Source organism: Ostrea edulis, chromosome 6, assembly GCF_947568905.1.
Source record: "Ostrea edulis chromosome 6, xbOstEdul1.1, whole genome shotgun sequence".
In the NCBI taxonomy this organism is placed as follows: Eukaryota; Metazoa; Mollusca; class Bivalvia; order Ostreida; family Ostreidae; genus Ostrea; species Ostrea edulis.
In genome coordinates, this window is record NC_079169.1 from 26,730,828 (window position 1) to 26,744,659 (window position 13,832).

At 34.9% G+C, this 13,832-nt stretch overlaps 1 protein-coding gene across 2 annotated transcripts in view; it reads right to left on the reverse strand.

Moving 5' to 3' along the window:
• Window positions 1-1,585: 1,585 nt before the first annotated feature.
• LOC125648686 (uncharacterized) overlaps window positions 1,586-13,832 on the reverse strand; it is a 57,565-nt gene continuing 45,318 nt past the window's right edge. For both annotated transcript variants that reach the window (XM_048875693.2, XM_056142206.1), the window contains exons 13-18: window positions 13,480-13,561; window positions 13,091-13,252; window positions 9,303-9,416; window positions 7,556-7,657; window positions 6,651-6,738; window positions 1,586-4,008 (exon numbers count right to left, since the gene is read on the reverse strand). In XM_048875693.2, coding sequence (XP_048731650.2) covers window positions 3,468-4,008; window positions 6,651-6,738; window positions 7,556-7,657; window positions 9,303-9,416; window positions 13,091-13,252; window positions 13,480-13,561 — 1,089 coding nt within the window. In that variant the 3' untranslated portion in view covers window positions 1,586-3,467. The remainder of the gene's footprint in view (window positions 4,009-6,650; window positions 6,739-7,555; window positions 7,658-9,302; window positions 9,417-13,090; window positions 13,253-13,479; window positions 13,562-13,832) is intronic.

Sequence of the window (13,832 nt, forward strand, 5' to 3'; positions counted from 1 at the left end):
TATCTACTCAAATTTTCAGATATAACTATACAGCTCAAATGGATGTGATGCATATTCATTGGTTTCTCATCAATCCCTAAGTAAGATGAGAGAGAAAACATAACTATAGATATATACTGATTAGATTATTGAAAAGGGGAGTTTATACAGATACCATGCAATTTCAAATAATAATTAAAAAAGATTTAAAATTCTGGTTTGATGTGCCTCTACGGATAGTTTACTTCATTTTGATGAGGCATAAGAATCCGAAGAAGTTTGACACGTTAATTTTTATTGTCTGGTATGAAATAAGATTAAGTGTATACTTTTCTCAAGAATGACCAGGAATTTTCTTCCGTGTTTATGCATTGTTTCTCTTTCATTTTACGACACAGCATTCGATACATTTTTTTATGCAAGGCCTTGCTGAGCTTTAAAACATTTTTAGAGAACGAAGCATGGAACGAACGACATGACACTTATACAACAAATCATATGGAGAACGATTCAATTATTGTCAAGATATCTTCAGGAATAGGGTTATAGTCCTTCATACAGAAAAAATAGATAAAATACGTAAGTAAAGAATTTATAAAGCAATGATCATAATACTGGAAAGCATTTAAATTTCAAAATAAGATTTTCCTTAAAATGTGTATAAAGCACAAAGTAATGCGGCACAATGCGTGCGCAAATGGATACATTCGCCGGACAGCTCAGACGAAATTAACTGGTCTGTGGCAGTGAACCACAAGACTCCTGCAGTTTTGAACAGAAGCCTGCACTTGTTGACAAGTTTTATAATGCAAAAGTCTTATATGGCTGTCACCTCGCTATAGTTTGTTTGCATCAATGTCTACCCGGAGTTGTCGTTCCTTACCTTGGCATGTCTGCTTTCGCGGGACATTTTTAAAAGTATGATCTGCTACTCACAATCGGATCACGCGCTCGTCTTTTTCCGTAACTGGTTTTCAGTTACGGAAATAGCCGAGTAGTTACGATTGCTGCTACTCATACATTTGATGCTACGTAGACTGTGTATGACGTCACAATCACTGATCCATTTTAATGGTTGCATATTAAATCAAATCAAATTCAATCGGAATCAATGACCTATGTTTTACAATTGTAAGCATGACGTAATTTTCTGCCTATGCTACCGAAAACATCAAATGCATATATATGTAATACTACGAAGAGATAAAGTTCAACCGATTTTCGATTTGGTTCCGATTAGGCTTGCAAAATTTGAATGTGTTTCGAGTCCCCCTGCTCTCTTTTAAGTATTTGACTGATCGCAGAACCGCATTACGTAATCTACTGTAATCGGAACCAATCTGTTTGTATACCCACAGTGCTCCCTACCTATATCCAACTCTGCAGGGCCTTCACAAACTTATAATCATTTGTTTTAGAATGTCACTAAATCCAATTCAATTTCAAATATATTCATAGGCCCATGAATTTAATACAAGCAGAGCACACTGCATATACAAAATAGTATAAATACTATGAATGGTTCAAGATATTTGTCAACCCAGGTTCGTGTATTCTTGAACTATGTCCCGTATGAGACCAGAATTCTTGAATTAAAACACCAGTGTAAGAGTTTACAATTTATTAACAGATCGAAAGTTAATGTAATATAGGTTTATTAACATATCAAAAGTTAATGTAATATAGGAATAACAACTGTGAACTTAGAAAAACTTAATAAGTGGAAATAATGAAAAATAACCTGAGAATAAGGGAAGAGTAGACCCAAGAAAAACAAAATATATCTATAAAGTATACTAATGGACCTCCATACTTTTCAAAGTGATTCAGAGCCTTGAAAATAAGTCAAAAATATCCTACACTATCTCTCATGTAGCAATATAAAACTACCACCTATAAATTATAAGTCCTATGTAGAGAGAATCGTATTTAACAAAATAAATAATATTTCCCTAGATAAGAGATCTACTTCACCTTGAGCCAGACTTTAAGATTGGGTTTCAATATTAAAAAGAATTTAATTCATTGTCAAAACGGGACAGTAAGAGAAATTTAGGCGAGAAAATCGTGCAGCAAAAGCTCACACAATGCCTAGCTAATATTAGTAGGGAATAAGAAAAGTGGTCGAACCTGGAGATTCTTTACCACAACCTAAAGTAAAGTTGAACGAGCCACGTTCACGTTTTTATATCCCCTTTAACCAATCAAACTCGACTTCACAATACCCCGCCCAACGAGTGAAACATGAAATCTGAAACGTTTAAAGCTGAGACCCTTGACCAATCAGAAACATTGTTTTATAAATAACTTCGAGAGAACTGTCAAAATGGAGGACCTTTTCCTGTCAAAATACACGTGCTTTCTCAAAACAAAATAAAGGTGGAAATATTCAAACACAGGAAAGAAATCAAAGAATTAAGGACAGGAAAATAACTGAATAGTAAAGGTAACATTATTTACGCTAGATATAAGAAATTTAGACACGTTTTGGAATTATAAAAATCAAAACTATTTCACGACCATCAATATCTTCACAGGTTTATTGTTTGACCTGAAAGGTTCCAAGTACTTTTCATATTTCATAATAAAAATCCTTTCACGGCCTTCTTTCAATATCAGAGAAGTATTTTCGTATTTTACATGTTAGTGTTTCCACATTCATTCACAAGGTGTGTGAAATAGTTGTCCGAACTTCCCTCCGTTTACACGATTTGTGGAAAATTGACTGTAAGACTTGGTTTAATAATTTATATATCAGTACGATAATACGATTATGCTGAATTGTGACATGTGCATAATTATTTCAGAGAAATTAATTATTTCTAGGGCTAATATTAACTTAGGTATAAAGCAAATATTTAAATGAGTGAAATAATGTTATTGAATGTTTCAAAGTATAAACACTGTCAAATGAACTTTTCAGTAAGTTTCAATAGAAATATATTGTCATTTGCTCATGGCATGGAGTCCACGACTGCCACATTGAAAAAGGAGTATGTGATGGTAAGGAACGACAACTCTTAGAGATAAGGTAGTGGCAGGGATGTAGTATCTTGCCCTTTTATTCGTTCGTGTGTACGTTGGTTCAGCCAAATGTACATTTCTTACCCACTTACAATAAAACTTGCACCAATACTGATAGTTGTTGATAATGATTTGCATGATAATCAGTAAAACATGTAATAATTGAAACTTGCAGGATATCCATATTTTGAATAGGTCTGGATTCGTATCCGTTTTTAAGATTAAATGTAAAGTCTTTAGGCCCCTGTTTCATGTGTACACTATTTTCAGAGTAATCGATATTCAATTTAATCCAATCATCTGGCAGTCCTCTCTGGTTCATGGTACTATCCTCGTGCGAAAATACCATATACATCGTTACTGAATCCAAGTTCGGAAAGTTATACAAAAGTGTAATTTATCTATATTCGTAATCGTTTTGTTGAAGAACTCCAGCTATTACATACTACCCGTATTTTGAACGCTCACAAGGCAGAGTTATTATTCCTAGTAGTACTGTCATATAGGCCTACATTGTCAGTAAGTTCGCTGCATTTGTTTGGTAAGCTGTATACTTCATCTGGGGCGCCAAATCCCGCATGATCGTAGGTCTCATTGTCGCCCTGATTCACCTCTGAAACTCCATATTCGTTGTCCATGGTATGGTCATAAATCTCATCATTGACCATTTGTTTTACTTCTCTAGATCCATATAGACCGTCAGTCATGTGACTGTATACGTCATCCTTTGTTGATGTGACGTCACTCCGTATCTGATGGAGATGGTCGTAATCTTCCTCAGTGTCTTCGTGTTCTTTAGCGATATTTTTTGGATGTGTAATTGTTTTATCTTGGTTAACGTATATTTCGTCAGTTGTTGGACTTTTCTCTGACAAGGTTTGATTTTGGGTCCTATTATTCCCTGAAGGTCTGCTCTCCGTGAGAGAGATATCATTGGAGTTAAAGTCCTCTGATGTGTTAACATTTTCATCTCGCATTAACTGTGTACCCATTGCCTTCTTCTTACTAACAATAGAAAACAAATCTATTTTCATTTCCCAGCAATGATCATGTCTTGGAGATACACAATGTAACGACAACCATAGTAAGATGTCATACAACAACAGTAACAGGTGTAGAGTTTACAAGTTTTAATTGATTGATCATTTTGGGGTTAACGCCATTTTGGAAAGATTTCAGACATGTTACGGCGTTTAGATAAATGAAGGGTTTTAAGTTTTCCTGACAGCTCCCATTGGGCCTACTATTTTTCGAAAACCATAAAAGCAATCCAAGGTTTGGTATGATATTCAGTGTGTTATACATGTATGTATCATCATTGGAAACGTCATAAATTTTCCTCGATACTTTGAATTTTGTTAATACGTGAAAAACTACTATGGCAAAGTGCACAATATATTGCCAGAACGAGTTAACTACGTTATTTCAATTTATACTTCTTGAAAACCTATGAAGAGGTGCAAAAATTTAAGCATTTCAGAAAATCAAGGCATAAATTATGATAAAGATATTTAATGTTTTGATTAACAATTGAAGAAATATGGCAATTGAAAAACGAACATTAACTTTCACCATTCCGATTTATTTCCAAACAAGTACTGTGAGCAATGCTCACTAAGAATACCCCCCGTTACCCCAATCTCCCAGAGGGTGTTGTTAATAGGCATAAATTACCTCTTTCCTGAGTGTAAAAATATAGTATGCCTCTGTAGAAGAAAATGGAAGATATAGTCCGAACACAAATCCATGGTATAAACCTATAATTTTGACCTTGAGATCAAAGGTCAAGGTCATGAAGATGTCATGAATGTACATGACACATAGTCTCATGGTGATACAACCATGTCTTATGGTATGACTATGTCAAAACCCTATAATCCATTTTGACCTTGAGGTCAAAGTTCAAGGTCATATAGAGGTCATGAAGGTACCCGACACATCGTCTCATGGTGATACACTCATGTGTCAAATATGGTATGCCTATGTCAAAGAACAAAGAAGTCATGGCCCTGACACGAATCCATTGTAAAAAAAACCCTTTAATTTTGACCTTGAGGTCAAGGTCATATGGAGGTCATGAAAGTACATGACACATCATCTCATGGTGATACACTCATGTGTCAAATATGGTATGCCTATGTCAAAGAACAAAGAAGTTATGGCCCAGACACAAATCCATTGTAAAAAACGTTTAATTTTGACCTTAAGGTCAAGGGTCAAGGTAAAATAGAGGTCATGAAGGTACATGACACATCATCTCATGGTGATCCACCCGTGTACCAAATATGGTATGCCTATGTCAAAGAACAAAGAAGTTATGGCCCGGACACGAATCTGGAGACAGACAGACGGACAGACAGACAGACAGAGTGATTCCTATATACCCCCAGAACTTCGTTCGGGGGGTATAATTAAGAAAAGAAAAGTTAAAAGTCATGATTTTACAATCATACAGTGTTTCATGGAACTATTTCATTCTTGAATTCAGGCTCGCTATATTTTCTAATACTTAAGGTAGCTCATTACACTAAATCTTTCTTTAATGACTCATTAAACACCTCATATGAAGTATGATTTCACCATCGAAAAAGTGATACAAGCTGTCAAGTATTTCATATGATTTGTTTGTGACTCAGATAGACGTTCTAATTTTTTTTAAATTAAAAATATTTATGAAAATTGAAAACATTATTTGCTAAGATTTTTTAAAATCTACGGCTAAAATAAAAAAAACCCAAAACATGTCAGTTAGAAAAAAGATTTATCAAAGAAATATATGTTAAAAAGAAATTGAAATGAAATGGTCAAAATTCAGAAATATTACGATTTTTCTAATTTGACCCAAGCCCGATCGTAATTATAAAAAGATAGTCATGGAGAACATTGTAATTAGAAAACCACATTCCCTTGCTGTAAAATGGATTATAAAGTAAAGGAAACTAATTTTTTGATTAACAGTGTATACAATTTAGCAACAATATGATTATTTCAGTAATTTCTATCTATTTTGATCCGGATCGGTACTTTTTTCTCCAGTTTGAATATAGTGATTATATCTAAAATATAGTCATTTCGTTTCAAATTCTTTTTATAATATATTACTTCGATATATCTCTTTTCTAATTGACATTTTTTAAAAAGATTTTATCCGAAGACCTAAAAAAAATATATTAAAAATAACGTTTTAAATTTTCATGAATTTTTTTTTAAGCATCAAATAACAGCAAATTTTTGACTCAAGAATCTCTTATTTGCAAACCAAACACCTTTTTATCATTCCGGAAAAAACCCATATAAAATAATCGAGAGCTTGTATCACTCTTTCGATGGTGAAATCATACTTCATAAAAGGCGTTTTAACGAGCCATAAAATAAAATTTTAATGTAATGAGCTACCTTAACTCATATCAATAATCGCCAAGACTTTCCAAGAACAAAAGTATCAATGGATCAACTAAATACGTTTCACATAGGTCCCATTGTTAGACGGTCGGTACTCTCAGGTTTTATTGAAACCATCGAAAGCGTGAATTACATTACAGTCAAATTTATTTCCAATATTATGCTAATCAAGATAGTACAAAGTTTGCAGTATTTGTACGAAGGTAAACCTACTTATTGTCCCAATTCAAGATTTGTTTACTCACCGTTTATAAACAGTAACCATGGCAACAACACAAATCAAAACAACAAGAACACAGGCACTCACACCAGCCAGAATCACAACAGGTATTTCTACAAAGACAAAGAGCTTCTGTTCAGATAAATATTTAACATTTGGTATGTATAGATAAACATTTAACATTCTTTTATTTGTGACAGCTTTCAGTTCAGACAAACATTTAACATTTGGTATGTATTGCATATTTCTGTTCAGATAAACATTTAACGTTTGGTATGTATTGCATATTTCTGTTCAGATAAACATTTAACGTTTGGTATGTATTGCATATTCCTGTTCAGATAAACATTTAGCGTTTGGTATGTATTTCATATTTCTGTTCAGATCAACATTTAACGTTTGGTATGTATTTCATATTTCTGTTCAGATCAACATTTAACGTTTGGTATGTATTGCATATTTCTGTTCAGATGCGCATAGTTGTCGACAACACTTTGCGTTTTTTTGCTTTCCCTTTATACCTTTCATCGCGTATACACGTTAAAATCGAGGGCTTGAAATTAGTTGTTCGAGACAAATTGCATTAGCTTCCAATGAACAAATACTGCAATCCAACCCAATCCATTTCTTTAACGAAAATCCCAACATCTGAATGCAGTTACCAGCATAATATAAAACACAATGACGTTGATGCCACGATGTCCAAACAAAAATACAAGCATTGAATGTTTAACTGCAGTGTGTTGTAGCCGAATAGAGTAACTCGGTAGCACCTGCTGTTTCTTGCCGTCTGCACAATTATTTGAAAACTTAAGGTCGAAAAAATAAAAGTTTATTGTCGATATACTTTGTGTCACATGAAAAGAATAAGATTTACAAACATGTATATCAAATGATAGTAGAATAAGATATTTTTTAAAGATATCTTACCACTGCTGATTCCACTGACTTCAGCATTTTGACTTGAATGTGCGTCCTTTGCTTTTGAATACATGGAACACGAGTAATTTCCATCTGAGAAATTACCTGTAACTACAAAGTATTTTATTTGTTTAGTTAAACTTATATTAGTCGCCTGAATCACGCCGAGGTTCAGACGTTTAGATTTGAAATTTTCAAATATTCGGAATCGTCAAGATAAATGTTTACCATTGTTATCAGATGTGTACCCTCTATATGTATATAGATAGTTATCAATGAATGATTGATGGTTTCAAGCCTTCTCTGGGACGCTAAAATTGTAAAGTGTATTGTGTGTTTGTAGTTTATGTGGGTTTCAGGAAACAAATTGTAGTACGTTTACTAGTGTTTGAGGTTATGTGGAGACAAATTGTGATACGTTTACTTGTGTTTGAGGTTATGTGGAGACAAATTCTGATACGTTTACTTGTGTTTGAGGTTATGTGAAGACAAATTGTGATACGTTTACTTGTGTTTGAGGTTATGTGGAGACAAATTATGATACGTTTACTTGTGTTTGAGGTTATGTGGAGACAAATTGTGATACGTTTACTTGTGTTTGAGGTTATGTGGAGACAAATTGTGATACGTTTACTTGTGTTTGAGGTTATGTGGAGACAAATTGTGATACGTTTAATTGTGTTTGTGTTGTGTGGAGATACTGTAAACGTATTATATTTGGCGTGTACGATATTTGGCGGAAATCGTTTTTTCAACAAATTAGCGTATATTTGATTTAGCGCATTCCTGAATTACTTTAAACATCTAGATTTACGGATGGCATTTAGCGATGTACTTGATTTAGCGGAAGCTGCGTTCCGCCAAAGGCGTTAAATAGAATACACAGCCAAATGTAATACATTTACAGTAATTTGTGATACGTTTACTTGTGTTTGTGTTGTGTGGAGATAATTTGTGATATGTTGACTTGTGTTTGTGTTATATGGAGATAATTTGTGATATGTTGACTTGTGTTTGTGTTATGTGGAGACAAATTGTAATACGTTGACTTGTGTTTGAGGTTATGTGAAGACAAATTGTTATACGTTTACTAGTGTTTGAGGTTATGTGGAGACAATATTGTAATACGTTTACTTGTGTTTGAGGTTATGTGGAGACAAATTGTGATACGTTTACTAGTGTTTGAGGTTATGTGGAGACAAATTGTGATACGTTTACTTGTGTTTGAGGTTATGTGAAGACAAATTGTAATACGTTTACTAGTGTTTGAGGTTATGTGGAGACAAATTGTGATACGTTTACTTGTGTTTGAGGTTATGTGGAGATAATTTGTGATACGTTTATTTGTGTTTGTGTTAATTGGAGACAAATTGTGATACGTTTACTTGTGTTTGAGATTATATGGAGACAAATTGTGATACGGGTACTTGTGTTTGAGGTTATGTGGAGACAAATTGTGATACGTTTACTTGTGTTTGTGCTATGTGAAGACAATATGTGATATATTGACTTGTCTATGTGTTATGCGGAGACAAATTGTGAAACGTTTACTTGTGTTTAAGGTTATGTGGAGATAATTTGTGATACGTTTACTTGTGTTTGAGGTGATGTGGAGACAAATTATGATACGTTTACCTGTGTTTGAGGTTATGTGGAGACACATTGTGATACGTTTACTTGTGTTTGAGGTTATGTGGAAACACATTGTGATATGTTCACGACTACTGTTTTCTTTTCTTTGTTTCTTTTGTCTTACGTTTTTCACAAACAAACGGGCGTAATGTATCTCTGTCAAATGTCTCCCAGGTGTAAATTGACATATTCCCGGAAAATCTAAACACCTTCACAGCGCTTGGACTTCTCTCTAGAACTAAGGAAACATAAGTAATGTGTTAGTGGAAATATTACTTGTATTAAAACATTAATGTCTTTCTCCCCTTGGAAAGTCCTCTTAAATATTGCTAGACCTTTAGACTTAATAGCAATGAAATACTTATTTAAGAAATGAAATTTATGATTCTTTATTTGATGCATGTATCAAACGAATAATTGGACGGAAAACTTCATCAATGCGCGTAATATTTCATATGTCGATTTGATATATCCTTGTGAGTTCGAAATAAAGGACACCACAGAGTCGTCCACTTCTGCTTCATACTTAGATATTTTATTGAAAGTAGAAATTAACGGCAAACTGACAACTCAACTGTATGACAAACGGGATGATTTCAGCTTCTCCATCGTCAACTTCCCATATTGTGTAGCAATATTCCATTATCACCTGCATATGGTGTTTATATATCTCAACTGATTCGATATGCAAGAGCTTGTTCTGGGTATAGTCAGTTTTTAAATCGAGGTAAGCTACTGACAAACAAATTGATGGTACAGGGATTTCAACAGTATCGATTGAAGTCAGCATTTCGCAAATTCTATGGTCATTATAACGATCTAGTTCGTCAATACAACCTCGCATTGGGTCAAATGCTGTCTGACGTGTTTCATACCGATTGTTAAGCCGTTCTTGGCACACTGATTTTGACTGCGGATAACTCCGTTTACCTCATCAGGATATAGAGCTCACGGCGGGTGTGACCGGTCAACAGGGGATGCTTACTCCTCCTTGGCACCTGATCCCGTCTCTGGTGTGTCCAGGGGTCCGTGTTTGCCCAGCTATCTATTTTGTATTGCTTATAGGAGTTATGTGATTGATCACTGTTTGTTATCTTCACCTTGCATTCATCAAATAAAGAATTATTAGTTTTATTTCTTATCATTTAATTATGTTTTTAAAATAGAAAAACAAATAGTTTCTCTCATCAAAAAGCTTGAATTAACGTTTCTGAAATGGCGCGTAGGAATGCCTATATGTAACAATGAAAACAACAAAACTGGCTGTGCGTTTGGGTGAGGTAGAGTTACTGTGCAGAATTAAATGGATTACACGCCAAATTTAAGGTGCAATGGTTAGAAGCTGAAATAGATATAAAGGAAGAGAACAAGTGGTGACTGGATGTATGCTGCATTGCATTCGAGACGTTGAACACTGGTTGTATCGTAGGAACGGTGGAATGTGACTCGGCTCCTTTTCAATATCAAGTAAAAAGCTCAACACCTCTTCCATCTAAATTGTGCTCGTTGACTGAGCCCCATATAACGCAGTTCAATTTCATTAATATTTACCAGATAAAAAGTCGCTGCTTGCTCCGTCATGTTATCGAACTCGTAAAGCAGACGATACATACCGTAATCTGTCTACTTCTACCAGTCAGTGCCCTACGTCATCAAGTTTACTGTTCTGCCACGTCATTACTAGGTCTATGTGTGTTATTTCTTTAAATTAATTTGTATTTTATTCACATCTTTGGTTGTGTTTATTTTTTGTAGCATCAAACGAATACATTTCGTTTACAATGCATGTGTGGAAATTCCAGTTCTATAAATAGCGCTAAAATTAGAACGGCCGTTAACGGGGAAGACGCATTCCAGAGAAAAGTAGTCCCGTGTGCTTAATGCAGAGGAACTGCGGACGAATTTTATTTTGACACAGAAATCAAACGAATTTTTCATCCAATCAGCATCGTTGTTAGGTCATCACTTTCAAAGTTATTATATACAAATCAATTACATATACGAACAAGAGGCCCAGGGGCCTTATGGGTCACCTGAGTATCATGTAACAACCTTCCAATGTTTGAATTAGGTTTGTGTTTAAATATAAGAATTTTACTTTTGGATGGAAGAAACATTGAATAGCTATGTGGTCATGAAGTACATGTGTCATTTTTATGTTCAATCAATAATCCTTTCTAGAAAACCTAGGTCTGAGACATCATAAAGAAGAGGGTTATTTACTGATTAGATAAAACCAATACAAGAAGATTTTCAAAGAATTTCTATATTTTCACTATATGACCAATAGAGCCCCACCCTAACACAAGAACCCCTGCCCCAGGGGCCATGAATTTAACAATTTTGGTAGAGGGCTCAACGCTCATTATAATTATGCCCACAGTTTGGCTTCTTGATGTCCAGGAGTAAAGAAGAAGATTTTTTAAAATTGCACTCAGAGAATTCAGAGAAGAAGCTGAAAATGTTCAAATGTTAACGCACGACGACGGACAAAAACAGAAGATTTTCAAAGAAATATTGCATTTTCACTATATAATCAATCAGCCCCGCCTTTGCACCAGAACCCCTGACCCAGGGGCCATAAATTTCAGTTTTGAAAGAAGCATCCTTGGTCATCATTATCATACTATTAGTTTGTCTACTTAATACCCAGCAGCAGAGGAGAAGATTTTCAAAGAAATAAAATGCATTTTCACTATATGATCAATAGGGCCCCACCCTAATACCAGAACCCCTGACCCAGGGGCCATGAATTTCACAATTTTGAAAGAGGCATCCTTGCTCATCATAACCATGCTATTGGTTTGTCTACTTAATACCCAAGGAGAGAGAAGAAGATTTTCAAAGAAATAATGCATTTTCACTATATGACTTATAGAGCCCCACCCTAGCACTAGAACCCCTGATCCAGGGGCCATGGATTTCACAATTTTGAAAGAGGCATCCTTGCTCATCATAACCATGCTATTGGTTTGTCTACTTAATACCCAAGGACAGAGAAGAAGATTTTCAAAGAAATAATGCATTTTCACTATATGACTTATAGAGCCCCACCCTAGCACTAGAACCCCTGATCCAGGGGCCATGGATTTCACAATTTTGAAAGAGGCATCCTTGCTCATCATAACCATGCTATTGGTTTGTCTACTTAATACCCAAGGACAGAGAAGAAGATTTTCAAAGAAATAATGCATTTTCACTATGACTTATAGAGCCCCACCCTAACACAAGAACCCCTGCCCCAGGGGCCATGAATTTCACAATTTTGGTAGAGGGCTCAACGCTCATTATAAGTATGCCCACAGTTTGGCTTCTTGATGTCCAGGAGTAAAGAAGAAGATTTTTTAAAATTGCACTCATTTTGATGGTTTTTGCCCCACCCCTCAGGTCCCAGGGGGGCAGGGACCACGAATTTCACAATTTTTGTTCCCCTCCACCCACAGATGCTATATGCCAAAATTGGTTGAAATTGGTTCAAGGGTTTCAGAGAAGAAGCTGAAAATGTTCAAATGTTAACGCACGACGCACGACGAACGACGACGGACAAAAACAGATAGCAATAGGTCACCTGAATGAATTCAGGTGACCTAACGATATAGTCCAGGAGAAACTGGAAATTAAAACGTCGATAGGGTTTTCTCTTATGATTGTCAAAATAAGAGAAAAGCTTAGCAGCGTAAATTCATTGATTGTTCAGATTTACAAAATAACACAAGACAACTACAATAAGACAAACAAACAATATCATAAACTCCGATACTTGTCGGAAGACGTTTATTTCCATGACAAAATGTACTTTATTCTAACACTCCGTAAATACTATAATCATTAAAGACTATGTAAATTTGACAAAATACCCCTGCCAGTAGGTCTCTATATATATACTAATCATGTATAGGTAGTAGAACATACCCCTGTCGGTGGGTCCGTTCCTCTGTGGTCTAACGATACCTGTCCATCTCTCCTGGTCACTGGATAAACACGGCGTGTTTGGTACCTGGTCTTTTGTAAGGGGGTAAGACCCAAGATTTCTTATACATCTCTCATTTAAATTCATCCAGGTCTTGTTAAAATCTGTTTTTAAACAGAAATGAAAACTACTTAGAATAAGCTACCCATGATTAAATGATAATTAATCAAATAGTAACCCATATACTAATAGCTTTCGGTTGTATAATTTTCTATTGGTGAGAAAATTCACAAACGGTGAAATATTTCCCTGTTAAATACAAGACTGATATTTTTTCTCATTCAAGGCAGTATTGTACATGTATCACATATTTAGAAGATTTGAGAGTTACCATTTTCGTTTATCCGTATCTTGACGTCATCAATAGCGATATATCCCCTATTTCCATTCGTAGTGATGGCTTCAATGCAAAGCTAGGGAAATACGAAAATAACTAGATTAATTAATGCGTTTTCCAAAGTTACACTTCTTTCGATAAGATAGAAATCATAAAGAAATTCATCATAGGCATATTCAGTTAAACCATGCAAACGGATTTCATGATGTACTATATATACACTGTTGTATGAAAATCTTTAGAACATTTCCAGAATCCCTAACAAGACTGAAATCGATAGGTGTACCCCTATCACTTAGTATAAGATCATAATTACAAATGTATATTTATATTCATAACTTCAACAT